We start from the raw sequence: 22,457 nt of genomic DNA on the forward strand, positions 1-22,457 counted from the left end.
GCAGAGGAATTGCGCCGTATGGAAGGAGAGGCAGTTGAACAGGCCACCGGAGACGAACCAGAGGCCGGCCCCGAGGCTCCCCTGTGTGGGGACAAATTCTGCATCGTGCAGCTGCCGATGGATCGCTCTGCTACAGCGAGAGGCCAATTTCTTCTTGGAAGAAGTCACTGAATATGCCGAGGAACAAGAGGGATGTGTAAGGTTGCATCAAAGTTTTGGACCATAGATCGTTGGGTTTTAGAGACTAATTTTACACGAAATTACAATAAAAACTTTTAACTAAAGATGTATCTGTTATTGACATTATCGCTATTATAACGTACTAAGCATATAATCATATAGTGGGCAATTGCAGAATTATGGCCAGATGTTAGCTACTGTGAAACAACAATGTATAGCCACCCCATTATGTAACTTTTTCATGTCATTCCCTGAAGCATACTTTATTTTCCTCCTACAGCAGCGTTTATCTTGGGTGAGTGTGGCACTGTGGCGTGCTGGAAGGTCTTGTGGATCTCCTTCAGGTGGACTGGTCTTCGGTCTCTCGTCCAGCAGCTGCAGATGTCATCATCGACGTCATCACCATCGAAGTCTTTATCCACGTTATCGACGATTATGTATTAAAAATCTCATTGTGTAAATATTTTGTGAAAGCACCAATAGTTAGAGAAGGAAACCTCTCTTTGCATTTTATTTTGGTTGGTGTTTTAACACATTCACTGCCAACAACGTGTAAACACGTTTTCAGAATCCAGCTGTTGACTGCCAACAACGTGTTAACACGTTTTCAGAATCGATTTTTTTTTTTTGACGGTGGATCGTTGATCTGGCCCTTTTGCATCTTCTATTATACTGTTAGAGCCGCCGGGCGTGTGCAATCCATTCCGCCGACCCACTGAGTGGCGACGGTGCTCAGACTATTGAGTGTTGTTTGGCCAGAAACGCACGCATTCCAGCTGAGCTCAACCGAGGACCCAGAAGCGAACGAGCCTCATTCTCATACTGTAGGCGAAAACCTTTCACACGGGCGCACGGCGGTGGGGGGTTCCAAAGGTGGACTGGGTGGAAAGCACACTTTGAAGCGCGCAGCATAAAGCCTAGAGTCACACAAGGCTTCGTCAAAGCTCTCAACCGAAAATCCAAGAACGGATTAAGCCACATCCACGCTCGCCGACGAGGGGCCGCCAGAGAGGGAGGCTGCTGCTCACTGCTCAGACAGGCAGGAGAGACTGGCTTGTGACTGACAAACGCTGCTGAAATCCACCAGACACGCCCACGGAGGGAGGAGTTGTAAGGAGAGGGGGTGCGGGTGCTGCTATGGAGGAAATTACTGTTCAGAACTATATTGTTTATGTCTGATGTCTCACTGATGCCAAAAATAAATGGTTAAAGTGACTATTTGATTGAATTTCACAAAACTGCGATTATCTCAGCTTTTTGTCTCAGACGCTGAAACCATGCTGTACTCAACGGCTAATATCTACATAACTACTAACTCTACAAACTAACTCTTTTAGACAGAGAAAGCACACATTCTATTAGTACTTTTGTGAACTTTCTGTTCACAAAGTCCAAGCAGAAAATTATCCTTGGCTCTTGTAAAATGAGCCAGAATCCTCAAAAAAACCCTCTGGCAAAAGCTACCTACAGTAAAAAAAAAAAGGCTGGCAGTGAATGTGTTAATAAAAGTACTTGTGATATCTCACATGTGGCTTTGATTTACCATTGCAAATTTAGCCCAATTTGTACAAAATGCAGATGTAGCAAGTAACCCGGACTGAGACCCAATTGCAGAGACGGAGGCAGAAGAAACGTTTAAAAGTCTTTTACTGGAGATTTCAATGAATGACTTTCCAAAAATGACAAAAGCGTAACATGAACAAAGCAACACAAACCAGACAATCCAGCAAGGACTGGCTCCCACCGACTCCAATATATATGCACCCCAGAACAGCTGATTGGGATCAGGAGCAGCTGGAGAGGACTGTGGACGTTGCACTCACAGGTGGGAGTGATCACCTAATCACTCAACACAGACAGGAGCACAAAAAAGAACATTAAATGAAAACACTCCAAATCATATGACAGGACCCCCCCTTTAGGGTCGGCACTGGACGACCCTCCAGGCTCGTCTGGGCGTTTGTTGTGGAAGTCACTAATTAGCGAGGGATCCAAAATGTTCCGGGCAGGAACCCAAGACCTCTCCTCAGGTCCATACCCCTCCCAGTCCACCAAATACTGGAAACCCCTTCCCCTCCTACGACTATTCAGGAGCCTCTTGACAGTGTAGGTAGGATGACCATCAATGAGGCGGGGCGGAGGAGGAGCTGGAGACGGAGGAACAAGCGGACTCTCCCGAACTGGTTTAATCCTGGAAACATGGAAAGTGGGATGAATACGCAGAGTCTTAGGCAGAGACAGACAAACTGCCACAGGACTGATTATTCTGGAAATGGGGAAAGGGCCAATGAACTTAGGTGCCAGCTTCCGAGATTCCACTCTGAGAGGGATATCACGTGTAGACAGCCATACCTTCTGTCCCAGGATGTACTGTGGTGCAGGCACCCGGTGACGATCAGCTTGAGTCCGATACCTGGATGTAGCACGACGAAGAGCCAGTACGGCCTTCCTCCAGGTTCTCCTAGCCCGCTTGATAAACTCCAGAGCAGAGGGAACTGCAACCTCAATCTCCTCTTCAGGGAACAAAGGGGGCTGATAACCATATGCACATTGAAATGCAGAGAATCCAGTAGCAGAACAGGGTAAGGTATTATGTGCATACTCAACCCATATGAGCATCTTACTCCACGAAGAGGGGTTATCAGAAGCCAGACATCGAAGAGCCGTCTCCAAATCCTGGTTAGCCCTCTCCGTCTGACCATTGGATTGATGGTGAAATCCAGAGGACAGACTGACTGTAGCTCCAACCAGTTTACAGAAAGCCTTCCAGAATCCAGCGGTGAACTGAGGCCCTCTGTCCGAAACAATGTCCACGGGCAGCCCATGTAGCCTAAACACATTCTGGAGAAGCAGCTCGGCAGTCTCCTTGGCAGAGGGAAGTTTAGTTAGTGGAATGAAATGGGCGGCCTTAGAGAATCTGTCAACAACAGTCAGTACCACAGTGTTGCCATCAGAAGGAGGCAACCCCGTTACAAAATCCAGTGCAATATGTGACCAAGGACGATGGGGAATAGGCAAAGGCTGTAACAGACCTGCAGGTGCTTGATGAGACGATTTGTTTCGTGCACATACCGGACAGGCTGCAACATAGGCGCGGATGTCTCTCTCCATAGCAGGCCACCAGAACCTCCTTCGGAGAAATGCATGGGTCCGACTAACCCCAGGATGGCAGGACAACTTGGAGGCATGTCCCCACTGGAGGACACAGGACCGGACCAAGGCAGGAACAAACAACCGGTTAGCAGGACAAGATGCCGGACCAGGTTCACCTTGTAGAGCCTCTAGAACCTTCTGCTCCACCTCCCACCTCACCACGGCCACCCTACAAGACTCAGGGAGAATTAATTCAGGACCAGGCTCCTCCGCTTCAGAAACAAACTGGCGAGAAAGAGCATCAGGTTTAATATTCTTAGAACCAGGGCGATATGATAGGGAAAAATTGAAACATGTGAAAAACAAGGCCCACCTGGCTTGCCTAGAATTCAAACGTTTAGCAGATTGGACATACTCAAGGTTTTTGTGGTCCGTCCAAACCAGGAATGGCTGGTCCGCTCCCTCCAACCAGTGCCTCCACTCCTCCAAGGCAAGCTTGACGGCCAACAACTCCTTGTTCCCAATGTCATAATTTCTCTCTGCGGGCAAAAACTTCAGAGAAAAGAACGCACAAGGATGCACCTTACCATCCTTAGCAGACCGCTGAGACAAAACTGCCCCAACCCCTACATTAGATGCATCCACCTCGACGATGAGCTGGCGAGTAGTGTCTGGGTGTATGAGCACTGGTGCTGAGGTGAGAAGGGTCCCGAGACTCCGGAAAGCCCTTTCAGCCTCCTCCGTCCATCTGAAAGGAACAGCACTGGAGGTGAGTGCATTCAGTGGAGCTGCCACAGTGCTGTAACTCTGAATGAATCTGCGGTAAAAGTTAGCAAAGCCTAGGAACCGTTCAAGTTCCTTCCGAGTGGTGGGCTGCAGCCACTCCCTCACAGCCTGGAGCTTGGCAGGGTCCATCTTGATGCTTCCTGCAGAGATGATAAAACCAAGAAAGGACACCGTGGAGACATGATACTCACACTTCTCAGCCTTAACGAACAGTTGGTTCTCCAATAGTCTCTGCAGGACTTGCTGAACATGTTGCACATGCTCCTCTCTTGTTCTGGAAAATATCAGGATATCATCCAGGTAGACAAACACAGATCTGTTCAGCATGTCTCTCAAAACATCATTAATGAGTGACTGAAAAACAGCAGGGGCATTTGTGAGACCAAAGGGCATTACCAGATACTCATAATGTCCACTAGGCGTATTAAACGCCGTCTTTCCTCTCATCTCCCTCCCGAATACGAACAAGATGATATGCGTTACGAAGATCCAATTTGGTAAAGATGGTGGCTCCCTCTAAAAGCCCATGAGCAGAGTCTAGGAGGGGTAGAGGTTATCGATTCTTTACCGTGATTAGATTCAGGCGTCTGTAATCAATGCACGGTCTCAAACCACCATCCTTCTTGTCAACAAAAAAAAATCCTGCTCCAGCTGGAGACGAGGAGGGACGAATCAGTCCAGCAGCAAGACACTCCTGTATGTACTTCTCCATTGACCGTGTCTCTGGTAAGGTGAGGGGATACAACCGACCCCTAGGCGGTGCAGTGCCAGGGAGGAGATCACTCGCACAATCATAGGGACGGTGGGGAGGCAAAGCAGTCGCCCGTCCCTTACTGAACACCTCCCTCAGGTCATGGTACTCTCGTGGAACGCTCGAAAGGTCAATATCATCTGTGGCAGAAGACAAACTCAGAGGGACAGGTATGGCAGAACGTAGACAGTTGGCTAGACAAAACCTGCTCCACCCCACAATATTATTAGAAGCCCAATCAATCTGAGGATTGTGTGTCTGCAGCCAGGGAAACCCCAGAACTAGTGGTATCTGAGGTGAGTCAATCAGGTAAAATTCAATCTTCTCATGATGGTTACCAGACATGATGAGCTCCACTGGAACAGTCTTAAACAGAATAGACTTGAAAATCCTACCATCTAGAGCATGAGCAGCAATAGGCTTTGAGAGCGGAACAGTCTCAATCCCCAGCTGACAGGACAGTTCCTCATCCATCAGACATCCGTCGGCCCCCGAATCAATCAGCACCGCCACTGAGATGGTCTGGTCCTGAAGGATGAGAGATGCCTGCACAGGGGAGTGAGAGGAAATTACAGGCATAGAAGAATGACTCACCAATAACCTCTCCTCTACTGGTGAGTCTGCCCTTTTCCTGGACAGAGAGCTGCATAGTGTCCCAATCTCCCACAGTACAGACAACAGTTCTCCCGAATCCTCCTTTGTCGCTCCCTGGGATCCAACCCGGTCCTCCCTAGTTGCATGGGCTCTCCATAGGCAGGTTCCCTCTCTCCTCTTGCAGACGAGCGCGCCGCTCTCTCGTGCTCCATCGCTCCAGGCGGTCTGAAAGGGGAACAGACATCTCCAGACAATCTCTGAAGGTTGAGGCCTCTCTCTCTCTTGCGTTCTCTGAGACGGTTATCAATCCTAATAGCAAGGGCAATCAACTCATCCAAACTAGCAGGTAGCTGTCTCGAAGCAAGTTCATCTTTCAACTGCTCTGAAAGTCCATGGTAGAAGGCATCAAAAAGAGAAGAATCATTCCACTCACTCTCAGCAGCCAATGTTCTGAATTCAATGGCAAATTCTGCCACTCTACGTCCCTCTTGACCCAACAGAAAAAGTCTCTGTGCTGCCTCTCTGCCAACAACTGGATGATCAAAGATTTTCTTCATTTCAGCAGAAAACAGAGTCAAACTGCTACATACCATGGACTGCCGCTCCCACTCCGCCGTTGCCCACTGTCTCGCTTGCCCAGCCAGGAGAGAAATGACATAAGCCACTTTAGAGCGGTCAGAGTGAAAACTGGATGGTTGCAATTCAAACATGAGGGAACACTGGGCCAAAAAAGGGCGACAGTTACCAGGCTCACCAGAGTAGCGTTCAGGATGAGGAAGTCGGGGCTCCTGGTGTGCCGGAGACTGTGGCAACACTTGAGGGCCCGAAGCGGCGGCAGAAACCGATGCCGCTTGAAACTGCGAAAAATTAACTTGAGTTTGGTCCAGGCGACAAGACAATGTCTGTAATCCTCCAGCAACTTGGTCCAGCAGTTGTTCATGGCGGCCGAGAGCAGAAGACTGATTGGCAATGGCAGACTGAAGCTGAGCTAACTCTGCTGGGTCCCTTCTGGCTGGATTGTACTGTAGCAAGTAACCCGGACTGAGACCCAATTGCAGAGACGGAGGCAGAAGAAACGTTTGAAAGTCTTTTACTGGAGATTTCAATGAATGACTTTCCAAAAATGACAAAAGCGTAACATGAACAAAGCAACACAAAGCAGTAGGGCTGTGGCGATTCACTTATCTCCCGATTCGATACTATCACGATTCTTGGGTGCCGATTCGATTTATATTGCGATTCTTAAGTATTGCGATTCTACGATTATTGCGATTCGATATTACGATTTATTGCGATTTTTGTTTATTTTTTTCTTTTCTTTTTTCAGTTTGTTTGCTTTTTTACACTAGATTAGAACATGGGAAAAGTTGAATCATACACTAGAGACTGTATATTATATATCATGAGTAGGGCTGGGCGATATAGTTAAAAACAGGGGCGGACTGGGATCATAATTCAGGCCGGGCATTAGATACCAAGCAGGCCAGGCCGATATGGGCCAACGCGCGTGAAATTTGGGCCGTTTGAAGCCAGATTTGGGCCGTTTGAAGTCCAATTTTACAATGAGATGCACCCACTTTAACCCTGAAGTGTAATTATTACTTCAGACTAACTAATAAAGTAATAAAACCACTAGTAAACCAGTAGGCGGCGCCTGGCCTGCTGTTCAGTGAGTGGCCTGACTGCAAGCACCCAATTTTTTTTTTTTTTTTTTTTTTTTTTTTTTTGCGATTATCGATTCTGGAATAAAAGATCGATCCAAAAAATCGTGACATTAAAAATCGCGATACTTAGGTGAATCGATTTTTTCCCCCACCCCTACAAAGCAGACAATCCAGCAAGGACTGGCTCCCACCGACTCCAATATATATGCACCCCAGAACAGCTGATTGGGATCAGGAGCAGCTGGAGAGGACTGTGGACGTTGCACTCACAGGTGGGAGTGATCACCTAATCACTCAACACAGACAGGAGCACAAAAAAGAACATTAAATGAAAACACTCAAAATCATATGACAGCAGATGTGAACAGGTCTAATGACAAATATGGAATATCACCCAAGGAAATACCACGGTTTAATGCCAACAGATAAACCATACAGATTTGTTGTGATTGTAAACACAAATAAGGGAGCAGAGACATGGTTTTAAAGTATAACACAATGTACAACTTTTATTCAAAGACAGGATTGGAAAATATAGTTCACTTGCATTCACCTCAGACAAGACTGGACACTACGTTAAAGTCTGAAATGTACCTAGATCTTATAGTAATACTAAAAATAAACATCTAGGTAGCGTATCTAGCTAAACAACTAGGATTGCATTAACGTTAATATTTATATTATCGTTAGGTCAAACACACCTTAACGTTATGAGTGCGGCCGTTTTTGATTAACATTAAGTCCATGATCAAGTCTAGCATTTCGGTAATGTATATTCAGTGTGTGTGAACGATACTGTTATGCTAGCATTATTAGCACAGATGGCTATGTAAAACGCTATTTACAGTCCGTGGTCAAACATTAGCAGTGACCACCGACAACTTAATTCACTCACCGAAAAAAGTGGAAACCACCTTTCTTTGAGGTACGGTTAATACAACCAACTGCATCGCAAGAAGGCATATTTACTGTCCAATATTGACAAAAAGCCACAACACCACAAACGCGACCACCAGGTCAGACAATTAGCCTAACGTTAGCTTAGACACTGCAAACAGCCCCCTTGAAACAGGCTGGGCCAGTCTCTGGGTAGCTAGCATTAGCATAGCTAGCAGAACGGCTACATTACAGCGCACTTGGATCTGCGAGTTTGCAGTCGCCATTTCAAAGAGGAGGACTATACGTGTACGATCCACACTGCTAAGAAGTAAAATAAAAATGTATCAAGAATCAGAATATAGAGCCATTTAACACTTATTTGAACACAAACACATCGCTGAATGCAGCTTTAAACGAGAAAAAATACAATTTTAAAATAAAGGGATTCACAGTTTTTCACACTCATCTGTTTCAGTTTCTAAATCAACATATTAAGCTGCAAAGTATTAAAAGCTGAACTAAATTTGACAAACAATAAGCGTGCATAAGCCATGGGACCAGATGTGTGATGCTATTAATAGCATCATCTGTGCCATGCCCCTGCTTGTAAGCAAACTGAAAGGGGTCTAGAAATACGTCTACCTCATTCCTGAGCAGTGACACCATGATCCTCTCAAAACATTTCATAACAATGGATGTCAATGCAACAGGTGTAAAATCATGATTTTCTTTAGGGCAAGACGTTTTGGCAACAGGTGTAATTATTGACTTCTTCCAGAGGGTGGGGATGGTGTGCCAGTCCACAGATTTCTGGAAGACGGGGCACCATGCTGATGTCAGCTCCTCTGAGCATGTTTTGAGCAGAAATGCAGAAATGCCATCTGGCCTGCATGTGGCCTTCTTAGTGCAAGTCTGCTTACAAATTGATTGGACCTTGTGAGGGTCAATAATCACCAACCTCCTGGTCAGTAATCGAGATATTATCTGAAACCTTTTTACATTCAGAAGAAAAGTCCTGCGTTTCAAATCTCATGTAAAAATCATTTAATTAATTTGCTTTTTGCAGGTCATCAGAGGTACTGAGGCACTTTTTTTTGTTAGCTGCGGTCATATTAGTGATTGCCTTCAGAGTGTCCCACAGTTTTTTGGAGCTCATTGCAGAGAAGTTCTGTTCGATCATCTCCTTGTGCCTCCTCCTATAGCTTCTCTAAGCATATGATTAAGCTCCTTTTGTACTGCTTTCAATTGTATTCTATCTCGGTTCTTAAATGTCAATGGCTGAGTTTCCCAACAAAGAAGCTTCTTAAGAGTTAAGAAGCTTCTGAGTTAAGAAGCTTCTTAAGGAGTTAAGAAGGCTCCAAAGAAGTGTTTCCTAAACGCCTTCTTAACAGAAGAGAAGAAAAAAGAAAGAAGAGAAGGCTCTTAACACGTTCACTGCCGTCGACGAGTTAACTTGTCAAAAAAAAAACAACGGTTGACTGCCGTCGACGAGTTAACTCGTCAAAAAAAAAAAAAAAAAAAATTGACGGTGGGACGTGGATCAAACCCTTTTACATCTCCTATAAAAATATGGGAGCTATTGAATGTGTATAACCTATTTTACCGACCCACTAAGTGGCGACAGTGCTCTCCAGACTAGAGAAAGCCGAGCAAAAACAGCAGGAAGAAGCGTGAGGAAGCCATTCTCATGAAAATGGTTTGGCGAAAACGCTTTCGCGCTGGCGCACAACGGTGGGGAATTCCAAAAATAGACTCTGCGTGCAACACACTTTGAAACACCAGCAGAAAGCCCAGAATCGCACGCAGCTTCATCCCAGCTCACAACCGAAAACCCAGAAACGAACGAGCCCGATCCAGACTCGCCCGACGAGCAGCCGCCAGGCAGCACAGACAGGCAGCAGAGACTCGCTTGTGACACACGCTGCAGAGCCACGGAGGGAGGAGGAGAACACCCACGGAGGGAGGAGTTTGAAGGAGAGGGGGGTGGGGGTGCTGTTATGGAGGAAATTACTGTTCAGAACTATTGTTTAGATGTCTGATGTCTCACTGATGCCAAAAATAAATGGTTAAAGTGACTGTTCTGCCTGTTCTATCGAATTTCACAAAAATGCAATTATCTCAGCTTTCCTTCTCAGACGCTGAAACCATGCTGTATTCAACTGCTAATGCCTACATAACAGAACATGATAAAAACTAACTCTTTTAGACAGAGAAAGCACACATTCTATTAGTTCTTTTGAGATATTTTGTGTTCACAAAGTCCTAGCAGAAAATAATCCTCGGCTCTTGAAAGATGAGCCAGAATCCTCAAAAAAACCCATTGGCAGAAGCTACCGACTGTATTGGAAAAACTGTTGGCAGTGAATGTGTTAAGAAGCATCTTAACTGGAGCTGTCCACCATCTCGATGTGAGAGGTCCTCTGCCGCCCATTAGATGGCACTCTGAGCCCACCAGTGGGCCACGACCCAGTGGTTGAGAAACACTGTTGTAGAATAACCTAATCGTGGTCATGTTAAACAAGAACTTCTTCTATTAAACATTATTTATTTCAGACGTGGACTGCAGTTCAAATTGCTTTATATACACAGCATACAACAAAATTGCGAGAAACACTACAGAAATTAAGCGACCTTGGGTTCTGTGAAAGGTGCTATATAAATCCACAACATTCTTATTATAAAAGGAATCCATTCTGATTAGAGGAATATAGCCTACGGTAAAACATTTAAAACACAAGTAACCATACATACAGGGGAGATTTTCAAGTGTTCCTCAATTTTAAACACTAAAGGGTGCATGAAAGAAAGGAAAAAGGGAAAAACACAAGAGGAACAGTGGACACAAGTATCTCCTTTTGCCTGACACGGTTGGATCTGCCAGTGTTTCGTCATTAAGAAGGTGTAAGGAATGCCCCAGACCCTTCTTACAAAACCTTCTTAACGAAAGATCATCTTAGCGCTAAGAAGCTTTTGGGAAATGCAGCCTTCTTAACGGAAGATCATTTTAGGCTAAGAAGCAATCGGGAAACGCGTTGGCTTCGTTGGCTTCTTACGGGAGCCTTAAGAAGGGTCAAAGAAGCTTCTTAGCGCTAAGAAGCTTTTGGGAAACGCATGCCTTCGTAAAGAAGCAATTGGGAAACATGTTTGCTTCTTAAGGGGGCCTTAAGAAGGGTTAAATTAGCTTCTTAGCGCTAAGAAGCTTTTGGGAAACCCAGCCAATATCTTATGATGAATGCAGTTTTTGACCTCTTTAGTTATGTATGCAGTGCCGGTCCTGACCTCCCAGGGGCGATAAGCAAGATTCTGCTAAGGGGCCCTCCTACCTGGCCACACAGTCACACCTGATACCCTCAGTGCTCCACAATCCTCCCTCCTTTAAAACAGTTTGCTTCATCTGTCAATCTCAGAGTAAGTAGTCATACAGAACAGAATGAGCTATAAACAAACATTATTTATTGAATATAATATAATATTTTGAATATAATCTTAAGATTCAGATTCAGATTCATTTATTTAAAGAGTGGGACATTGCACATTGATGAACAGTACAGCCGTACAGTAAACATGCCAGGTTATAGCCCAAGGGCTATTTCCACCTGTAGTCCCATGGCAGGTTGATGTAATCTTAAAAAAAAATTAATAATACAAAAAGTTAGAGAGCGCAAACCTGAGTAAAACACACAGAGCATGCAACAAAACATGACAAACGATATGTTAAGTATGATCACATTGCTGGTTTGATCTGAGCCATAGTTTCAACTGGCCTTTAAAGGTGGCGAGACTAGGGCATTCTCTAATAGAGGGGGGTAGATTATTCCAGAAGGTGCTTCCCATGAAGGATAAGGTCTTCTGACTAAAGGAAGTTTTTCTAAATGGGACCTCACAGACCTTTTTCGTGATGGCCCGGGTGACACGAGTCGAGTTGGCGGTCGAACGATATTTAATGAAGTCTGCAAGAGAAGGCGGCGCCAGTCCATGTAGAACTTTGTATATTAGACAGGCAGAGGTGAAGTTTCTAAAGTTCTCAAAGCTTAGCATGTCATATTTACGTATGATATGACAGTGGTGATGAGAAAGGGTTTTTTTATCTAGTATTTTCAGGGCTTTTTTTATAAAGTAGTTCGGCTGGTTTGGGAGTGGTTACTCCTGTCAAAGACCAGCTAGTTATACAATAATTCAGATGCGAAAGGATCATCGAGTGTAAAAATAAAAACGCAGCATCTGTGGACAGACAACTCCTTATTTGTCTGAAATTACACAGGTGGAATTTAATTTTTTTGGAAATCATTTTAACACATTCACTGCCAGCCGTTTTTCAATACTGTAGTTAGCTTCTGCCAAGGTTTTTTTTTGAGGATTCTGGCTCATCTTTCAAGAGCCGAGGATTCTTTTCTGTTAGGATTTTGTGAACACACAATATCTCAAAAGAACGAATAGAATGTGTGCTTTCTCTGTCTAAAAGAGTTAGTTTGTAGAGTTAGTAGTTATGTAAGCATTAGCAGTTGAATACAGCATGGTTTCAGCGTCTGAAAATTTAAGCTGAGATAAACAGCTTTTTGTGAAATTCGATAGAACAGTCACTTTAACCATTCATTTTTGGCATCGACGTCAGACATCTAAACAATAGTTTTGAACAAGAATTTCCTCCATAACAGCAGGAAACCCCCCTCTGCTTCAAACTCCTCCCTCCGTGGGCGTTCTCCTCCGCCCTCCTTGGCTCTGCAGCGGGTCTGTCACAAACGAGTTGCTGCTGCCTGGCTGCTGCCTGGCAGTCTGGATGGGGCTCGCTGGATGGGGCTCACTCGTTTCTTGGCGTTTCGGTTGAGAGCTCTGATGAAGCTCTTGCGATTCTGGGCTTATTTATGCTGCGTGTTTCAAAGTGTGCACCCAGTCTATTCTTGGAACCCCCCACCGTTGCCACCGCTGTGCGTCAGCGCGAAAGCGAAAGCGTTTTCCCCAATCCATTTTACAGTATGAGAACGGCTTCCTCGCGCTTTCCCCTGCAGTTTTGGCTCAGCTCTTTCTACTCTGGAGAGACATGTCGCCACTCAGTGGGTCGGTAAAATAGATTATACACATTCAATACCTCCAATATTTGTATAGGAGACGTAAAAGGGTTGGATCCACGTCCAACCGTCAATTTTTATTTTTATTTTTTTTAAGCTGAGATATCTCGTCATTGGCAGTCAACCGTTGGATTTTGTAAGCCGAGATATCTCGTCAATGGCAGTGAACGTGTTAATATGGTTGCTGAACGTTAGGTTGGAGTCTAGCATCACGCCTAAGTATTTAAACTCATTAACCACGGATAATTCCTCTGACCCCAAGAAAACATTGGAGCGTGGAGGTGCAATGTTTCTTTTAGAAAAGAACATACAAACTGTTTTTTTTGCATTCAGCACGAGACAAGATTTAGTTAGCCACGCCTGGATATGAGAGAGAGCTAAAGATAGGACACGTGCCGCCTCCCCTGGGTTTTTAGCCCTTGCGAAGATGACTGTGTCATCAGCATAGAGCTGAACATCTACATTAAAACAGTAATCAGGAAGATCATTAATGTACAAAGAAAAGAAGATTGGCCCCAAAATTGACCCTTGGGGGACCCCTACTGGACAGCTCAGGTAAGGGGAGCTGACACCGCCAACCACAGTGCACTGCTCCCGGTGAGACAGATATGATTGAACCCATTTAATTGCCTCAGCAGAAAAATTGAAGCTGGACAATTTAGAGAGGAGCACACTGTGGTTGACGGTGTCAAACGCCCTCTTAACACGTTCACTGCCGTGGACGAGATTTCTCGTCAAGCAGAAACCAACGGTTGACTGCCGTGGACGAGAAATCTCGTCAAAATTTTTTTTTTTTTTTTTTGACGGTGGGACGTGGATCAAACCCTTTTACATCTCCTATAAAAATATGGGAGCTATTGAATGTGTATAACCTATTTTACCGACCCACTAAGTGGCGACAGTGCTCTCCAAACTAGAGAAAGCCGAGCAAAAACAGCGTGAGGAAGCCATTCTCATAGAATGGTTTGGCGAAAACGCTTTTGCGCTGGCGCACAACGGTGGCGCACAACGGCGGGGGATTCCAAAAATAGACTGGGTGCAACACACTTTGAAACACGCAGCATAAAGCCCAGAATCGCATGCAGCTTCATCCCAGCTCTCAACAGTTTTTCTCAACTCGACCGATGAGGGGCCGCCAGGCAGCACAGACAGCTAGGCAGCAGACTCGCTTGTGACACCCGCTGCAGAGCCACGGAGGGAGGAGGAGAACACCCACGGAGGGAGGAGTTTGAAGGAGAGGGGGGGGGGGGGGGGTGCTGTTATATTGGACTAAACTATTACGGTAGTTTAGTCTCTCTCTCTCTCTCTCTTTCTTTCTCTCTCTCTCTCTCAGCTTATGCTTACTGTGGAATAAGTGTACGCACGCACGCACGCACGCACGCACACACACACACACACACACACACACACACACACACACAAACACAATACAGTATACACACTTGCCCAAGGGCACCCATAATCACAGGCACGTGAGGTGGTTCTAAAAATCAATTTATCTCAAAACTCTCTGAAAATCTCTGAAACCATGCTGTATTCAACTGCTAATGCCTACATAACAGAACATGATAAAAACTAACTATTTTAGACAGAGAAAGCACACATTCTATTAGTTCTTTTGAGATACTTTGTGTTCACAAAGTCCTAGCAGAAAGGCTAGGACTAAGCTCTTGAAAGATGAGCCAGAATCCTCAAAAAAACCCTTGGCAGAAGCTACCTACTGATTGGAAAAAACGTTTGGCAGTGAATGTGTTAAGATCAAGGAACACAGCTCCCACACAACCATCCCTGTCCAAGGAACCTTTTATTTTCTCCAAGAGCAGGACCAAAGCAGAGTCAGTTGAGTGATGTGGACGAAAACCAAACTGCATGGGGTGCAAGGGGGTCTGGCTCGTCTCAAGAAATTCGATAAGTGAATATTAACTCATTCACCGCCAAAGACGTCTTTGACGTGTTATCAGGAATAGCCATCCACGCCAAAGACGTGTTTGACGTGTTTTTGTTTTTATTAGTGCAGCGCGTAGTTCAAACACTTCCCCAGCCTGTGACATGTTATCAGGTCCCTAGCCTCAAAGACAAGCCGACAACACGTTATCAAACACATACCGCAGCTGTTGTTTTGAAATGAGCAGGAGCAAAAACAGAAAACAGAGAAACGCGATTCCTTGTGCAGAGGAGAAACGCCATTGAAACACCCCTCGGCGCGCTGCACGAGCTGATCGGCTTGCTGCAGGGCAGCGGACATCGATCGTTCGCGGTAGTCAAACCCGTGACCAGGCCCGGCTCCAGACCCAAGTTACAGAGGGGGCCTGCCACTAGCTTGGGGGGGCCAAGCTACCCAAGGGGGGTCCGGGGGGATTCTCCCCCGGAAGAAGATTTTGTACATTTTAAAGTAAAATTCGTCAACCTGGTGCATTTGAGAGCAAAATGAAGAGGCTAAATCTGTGAAGAACTACACACATCTCTAATGTGTTGTGACTTTACAAATAATTAGGCCTAAACAATTAATATTAAGTGTATTTACACATTGTGCACAAATTGCATTCATTGTGACAAATTTACAATAGTTAATATCCAGCCAGAATCATTGCAAATGGATGTTCAAAGTAACAGTTAGCAATAGCATTCAGTTAATCAATGCCTAATGACAGCCAGATTCCATGTTAAACTTTAAAACAGAAAAACGGAAAAACGTTTAGCAAAACATTTTTTTTTTTTTTTTTTTTTTTTTTTTTTGGAATGGGGGGGCCAGTTTGTTGAATGGGGGGGCCCGGCCCGGTCAGGCCCGCCCCTAGCGCCGGGCCTGCCCGTGACCAACATGATCGATCCTGGTCCCTGGACCCCGTTCCTGTGTCCCAGCCCGAAAGAGACGAGACGGAGTCACAACTGTGTGAGGAGGAGGAGAACAGCAGCCTCGCCACAGAAATGGCTTTCACACAGAGCCAAGCAGCACGGCCAGGCACTTTCCTGTCGAGGGCGAGGAAGACTGGATTCCAATGCGACAGGACCCGGATGATCTCGCGGTGTGTGTGTGTGTGTGTGTGTGTGTGTGTGTGTGTGAGAGAGACTACTGATCTCTGCATTCTATTCTATGATCACACTCACTCACACTGAGTAAACTGTATTGTTGAATGTAAAAAAAGCACTTCATGTATATATATATATATATATATATATATATATTTTTTTTTTTTTGTCATTTGTGTCATAACGAATAATATTTACATGTCTGATGTCAATACAGTTCAAAATAAAAGAATTGAGAGCGAGTTCTGCCTGAGATTGTGTGATTTACAAAAATGCCATTTTCTGCAATTTCTCTCCTCAGAGAGACCTTTTTGGTGAAAACAGGGTGTATATAAATGGCTATAAGTAGAGTACAGAACATGCTAAAAGCTCACTTTTTTTTTCCTGGTGAACCCATACGTACATCTTCATTTTGAGGTATTGCAAATCACTTTGGTGCTAATAGATAATTTACTGTGGGTCTTGAAAGATGACCAACAATTATGAAAATCTTTGGCCTGTGCTAAATATTGGCAGTCCTAAACTGGCCATGAATGAGTTAACAAGAAATAGTAGAAAATATAAAATGTAGAAAAATAAGCACTGAGCTTTGGCTCTGCTGCCTGGGAATTCGTCTAGTCTTCACACAATTAGCTTTGGCTAATTGTAAATGTAAACATAAGCCTATAGGCTATACAGTATGGCTGCAGGCAGCTTTCTCTCAAAATTGTAGCTAAAAAATATTAAACATATACAACTGTGCAATTAGCTTACAGTATGCCCAACAGTTTTAAGTTCATATTTAATCAATAGCTATTTAGTTAATGTCAATACCTTGCTTTCCATCTTGCATTAGGGCAGAGTAGACTTTTAACTTAATCTTGACTGAGTTTGATAGACTATAGATTGTCTTGTTTATTATTGTCAATAGTTTTTGGCCTTGTTATTGTTTGTTTTGCTGTTATTTTGCATTGTGTCTTTCTTTGTTGTGTGCACAGTGCACCACCCCTAGGAAGATAGTTTTCTCCCTTAGAATATTATCTGTCTGTCTGTCTGTCTGTCTGTCTGTCTGTCTGTCTCGCTGAGTTTCCCAACACAGAAGCTTCTTAAGAGTTAAGAAGCTTCTTAACTCATTGAGTGCCAATGACGACTATCGTCGTCAATTCAAATAGTAACGTAGAGTGCCAATGACGACTAAAGTCGTCAATTGCGTTTTTTGACGGTGGGACGTGGATCAAAGTCTGATGCATCTCCTGTAAAAATTTGGGGGATGTCGAATGTGTATAAGCTATTTTACGGACCCATTAGGTGGCGACAGTGCTCTCCAGATTAGAGAAAGGTGAGGAAAAAACAGAGAAGAAGTCATGGGGAAACGGAAACCGCATCGGTATGCATCGATATGCATGAAGCATAACGTTAGCTATGCCTGTGAACAGCAGCCAATCTGCTGCCACAATTGAGCCCCTCCGTCTCCGCTGCGACAGCCCCTCCACATGATTAGTTGCCGACACCAGCGTCTTTCTGAATAGTTACATTATTCTCAGCTGGAAGCCGGCGACAAAAACGGCTGAACGCTGTGAAAAAGCTGGGTGTAGCGCACTTTTCAGTGCAGAGCAAACGCAGCAGAGAGCCACCAGAGACACTCCCACGGAGGAGGGGTGTGCAGTTGAGGGGGGTGGGGCACGCAGGGCAGCATACAACAGTGTTGGTGTTGTGACAGCAGGCTCGATGGACAGATTCGCAAACACAAGCTAGAATATCTGATGCCCACCAGCAGTAAATCAAGACCAGCAAGAAGGTGTAGGGTCTGCGCACGCAGGGGCCAGCGCTGCTGGTTGCAGCTAAAAAATATTATTTTGCCAAACAAAATTCCTTTGTTTTCGCTGTTTTATTGAAGGAAATTATTTTTGAGGTGTCACTACATCAGAAAATATTAGCTTCAGAGTCAGTGATGTGCTTGAAATGCTTCATTTCACAAAAGGCTCATTATCTCAGCTTCTAATTTGAAACGTCTGTTTTTGGTGAAAACAACCTATCTTCTACTGCTGATAACTAAAGAACGGAAAATTATATCAATAAACTTTTTTTTGCTGATGATACAATAGAGTCTCATCGTTCTTTGGGCGTGTTCGGTGTTTACATAGTAATATCACACAATATTCTGTGGGCCTCGAGAAATCACTGAAAACGCTCTGAAAGGGCTGGCACTGGGAGCATCCGTTTTCCAAAAGTGGCTGGCACTCAATGAGTTAAGGAGTTAAGAAGGCTCCAAAGAAGTGTTTCCCAAACGCCTTCTTAACAGAAGAGAGAGAAAAAAAAAGAAGGCTCTTAAGAAGCATCTTAACTGGAGCTGTCCACCATCTCGATGTGAGAGGTCCTCTGCGGCCCAGTGGGCCACGAGTGGTTGAGAAACACTGTTGTAGAATAACCTAATCGTGGTCATGTTAAACAAGAACTTCTTCTATTAAACATTATTTATTTCAGACATGGACTGCAGTTCAAATTGCTTTATATACACAGCATACAACAAAATTGCGAGAAACACTACAGAAATTAAGCGACCTTGGGTTCTGTGAAAGGTGCTATATAAATCCACAACATTCTTATTATAAAAGGAATCCATTCTGATTAGAGGAATATAGGCTACGGTAAAACATTTAAAACACAAGTAACCATGCATGAAAGAAAGGAAAAAGGGAAAAACACAAGAGGAACAGTGGACACAAGTATCTCCTTTTGCCTGACGCGGTTGGATCTGCCAGTGTTTTGTCATTAAGAAGGTATTAAGAATGCCCCAGACCCTTCTTACAAAACCTTCTTAACGAAAGATCATCTTAGCGCTAAGAAGCTTTTGGGAAACGCAGCTCTTAACGGAAGATAATTTTAGGCTAAGAAGCAATCGGGAAACGCGTTGGCTTCGTTGGCTTCTTACGGGAGCCTTAAGATGGGTCAAATAAGCTTCTTAGCGCTAAGAAGCTTTTGGGAAACGCATGCCTTCGTAAAGAAGCAATTGGGAAACGCGTTTGCTTCTTAAGGGGGCCTTAAGAAGGGTTAAATTAGCTTCTTAGCGCTAAGAAGCTTTTGGGAAACCCAGCCTCTATCTGTCCGTCTGCCTGCCTGCCTGCCTGTCTGTCTGTCTGTCTGTCTGTCTGCCTGCCTGCCTGCCTGTCTGTCTGTCTGTCTGTCTGCCTGCCTGCCTGCCTGCCTGTCTGTCTGTCTATCGATCTATGAGGAGTGATCCTGTCTATTTTGCTGAATAAATGCTAGTGCTGCTGTGTCATTTTCCTGTAACTGTGGCTAGCATTACAACAACAAGCATGCACTAGGTTAGCAAACATACACAGGCTACAGCGAGCTAGAGAGAGAGATTGCAAGCTGCGTTAGCACCTCAACTAACATGAGGTTAGCTCGTCAGTGTGCAACACGTCTTGCCTACCTGACTGCTGTTGGCGCAATTCAGTTTGACGCTGCTTCTTCTTCTTTTGTTCATGGCCAGAGGGATAAACACGCTTCATATTTCAGAGAGCAAGAGTGTTGAAGGCAAGAAGAGTTGATACATTTACTTTTTTCGGCAATGGGACAACAGCACAGGACCGTGACTGCCAATCGGAGGTGTCTCTTCCAGGCCAAAAGGGCAGCAGGCTTGCTGCCTGTGTGCGCTGGTGTTGCAATGGAAGGATAGATTAGTTGTCACTTCTGATCAACGCAATTTCTTTCTGATCTGCGGGGGCGGGGCCTTTTTCTGCTTTATGGGGCCTTACGCACGCTGCGTAGTGTGCGTATAGGGCCGACCGGCTCTGTATGTATGGTTTGTTGTTAGGGTAAACAGTTCTTTCTTTCTGAGGTATCACATTGTCCACACAAAATTGAATATAATCAGTAACAGTTTCAGTAGCATTGTCCACATCCATCACATTGTCATTAATAAAAACACGAATTCCCCCACCTCTTCCTTTCCCCCGACGCTTCACTCCTGTCCGAGCAAATGAGAGAGAACGCCTCCAACTCACACAAAGTGTCCAGAATATCACGATGGAGCCACGTCTCAGTAAACGCCATGATAGATGACTCACGCTACTCGTAACAGGCTGTAGCGTTGATCCGCAGCTCGTCCATTTTCTTCCTCCATGACCTCACATTGCTGAGTATCATGGAGGGTAGAGGCGGGCGGCCTGTTCCCTCTCTGTCGGAGACGTCGCAGGTACTCCCCCACTCCCTCCTCTTCTCCTGAATGTATGGTGGCCATGACACTGTACTCCACACACACATTTTAACTAATTTATCTAATGTATGAGAGCTTTAACGGCTTTCATATTAACATTGAATGAAATAAAGCCATGGGTCAAACAGCAATTTTTAGAAGTTGAAACACATAAAGATATGGTACGTGGATATTTCCCTGATGATATAAAATTGTTCCATATAAAAAATATTTGGCTCAAATAGACCTTGTCATGTTTGGTCTGAAAATGTATTTAACCATGACAATTAGTGAGGTTTAGTGAGCTCTTCCACAAGAAGCTTCTCCTCATTCTGAAGAGCTTCGTAGAAGGCTTCTTTGGCTTTAGCTGTTGTCAGAAAAGCATAGAGTTCCCTCATCTGATCTTGACGGGGAGATTTTGATCTGATAGTCTCGTAAGATTCTTCATTGATAGCGCCCTTGTCCAGGAGGTGATCCAAGATTGAGTTGACCATTCTCACTTTCTCGATCAGCAATTTCCGGTATTTATCCACAAAGTCCACGCCTGAGAAGAAAGGGAGTGAAAAATGATTGAGTTATAAGATCAAGCTGTAACTTGCCTCTGCATTATTTTAAAGAATTACAATATGATCAAAGGTTTCTGTTGTAAAGTGGGGGTTTGGAAATGGCATACATACATACACCACCAATGATGGTACATTTCAATGTGTATATATTTGCAGGTTTGTGTTCTGTGTTCAAGGTGTGTGTGCTATAAGTCCAGGTACAAGTACAAGTACAAGTACAAGGTGTGTGTGTGTGCTATAAGTCCAGGTACAAGTACAAGCACAAGGTGTGTGTGTGTGATATAAGTCCAGGTACAAGTACAAGTACAAGTACAAGGTGTGTGTGTGCTATAAGTCCAGGTACAAGTACAAGTACAAGGTGTGTGTGTGTGTGTGAGATATAAGTCCAGGTACAAGTACAAGTACAAGTACAAGGTGTGTGTGTGCTATAAGTCCAGGTACAAGTACAAGGTGTGTGTGTGTGTGTGTGTGTGTGTGTGTGATATAAGTCCAGGTACAAGTACAAGTACAAGTACAAGTACAAGTACAAGTACAAGTACAAGTACAAGGTGTGTGTGTGCTATAAGTCCAGGTACAAGTACAAGTACAAGGTGTGTGTGTGTGCTATAAGTCCAGGTACAAGTACAAGTACAAGGTGTGTGTGTGTGTGCTATAAGTCCAGGTACAAGTACAAGTACAAGGTGTGTGTGTGTGCTATAAGTCCAGGTACAAGTACAAGTACAAGGTGTGTGTGTGTGCTATAAGTCCAGGTACAAGTAGAAGTACAAGTACAAGGTGTGTGTGTGCTATAAGTCCAGGTACAAGTACAAGTACAAGGTGTGTGTGTGTGATATAAGTCCAGGTACAAGTACAAGTACAAGTACAAGGTGTGTGTATGTGCTATAAGTCCAGGTACAAGTACAAGTACAAGGTGTGTGTGTGCTATAAGTCCAGGTACAAGTACAAGGTGTGTGTGTGTGATATAAGTCCAGGTACAAGTACAAGTACAAGGTGTGTGTGTGTGTGTGTGTGTGTGTGTGTGTGTGTGTGTGTGTGTGTGTGTGTGTGTGTGTGTGTGTGTGTGTGTGTGTGTGATAAGGCGACATACTTGTCCCAAGGAGGAAAACATCTTTCGTCCAGGCAACCTTCACAGTAAGAGCTTCCCAATCTTGGAACACCATACCTTTAAACATACGTAATAGTAGCTCTTATCGCTCTTTCGCACATAATTTTAAAATGTGGTTGAAGAACAACCAGACCTGCCAGCATACCTAGGCACATGCTTGTCCTGTCTACCGCCATCTACTGGCCTGTCTCTCTCACTGCACTGTTGTTGTGGTTGTTGTTGTTGTTGTTGTTGTTTTGAAAGCCCTGTGTATGTCCCTGTTTGTCTTTGTTTGATCATAGCATGCTTATGGTTTTATCAATAATGTGGTCTGAATGTTGGTATGCTTTAACTGTCTGTGCTGGTCTGTCTGCCTGTGTAGTCTGTTTTAACTTGCATGGTGCCAATTGCTTTGGCCTGCTACATGTTATTTTTACTTACATTTTTATTTGCTTGTGTGTATTATTGTTGGTGTTTGTTTTTAATGCTTGCTTGCTTGCTTTTAATGGCTATCTTAAGTTCTGGCCAAGGGACATCAGTTGAAAATTAGCCGTTTGGCTAACACTGGCATGTTTACAGTCATGTTA

The 22,457-nt window shown here is 44.4% G+C and overlaps 1 protein-coding gene across 1 annotated transcript in view; it reads right to left on the reverse strand.

Moving 5' to 3' along the window:
- Positions 1–18,943: 18,943 nt before the first annotated feature.
- LOC310775881 (uncharacterized protein) overlaps positions 18,944–22,457 on the reverse strand; it is a 29,880-nt gene continuing 26,366 nt past the window's right edge. The window contains exons 9-10 of the mRNA XM_083636007.1: positions 21,874–21,948; positions 18,944–20,764 (exon numbers count right to left, since the gene is read on the reverse strand). Coding sequence (XP_083492133.1) covers positions 20,508–20,764; positions 21,874–21,948 — 332 coding nt within the window. The 3' untranslated portion in view covers positions 18,944–20,507. The remainder of the gene's footprint in view (positions 20,765–21,873; positions 21,949–22,457) is intronic.

Source organism: Poromitra crassiceps, assembly GCF_964638095.1.
Source record: "Poromitra crassiceps genome assembly, chromosome: 4".
Taxonomy (NCBI): Eukaryota; Metazoa; Chordata; class Actinopteri; order Beryciformes; family Melamphaidae; genus Poromitra; species Poromitra crassiceps.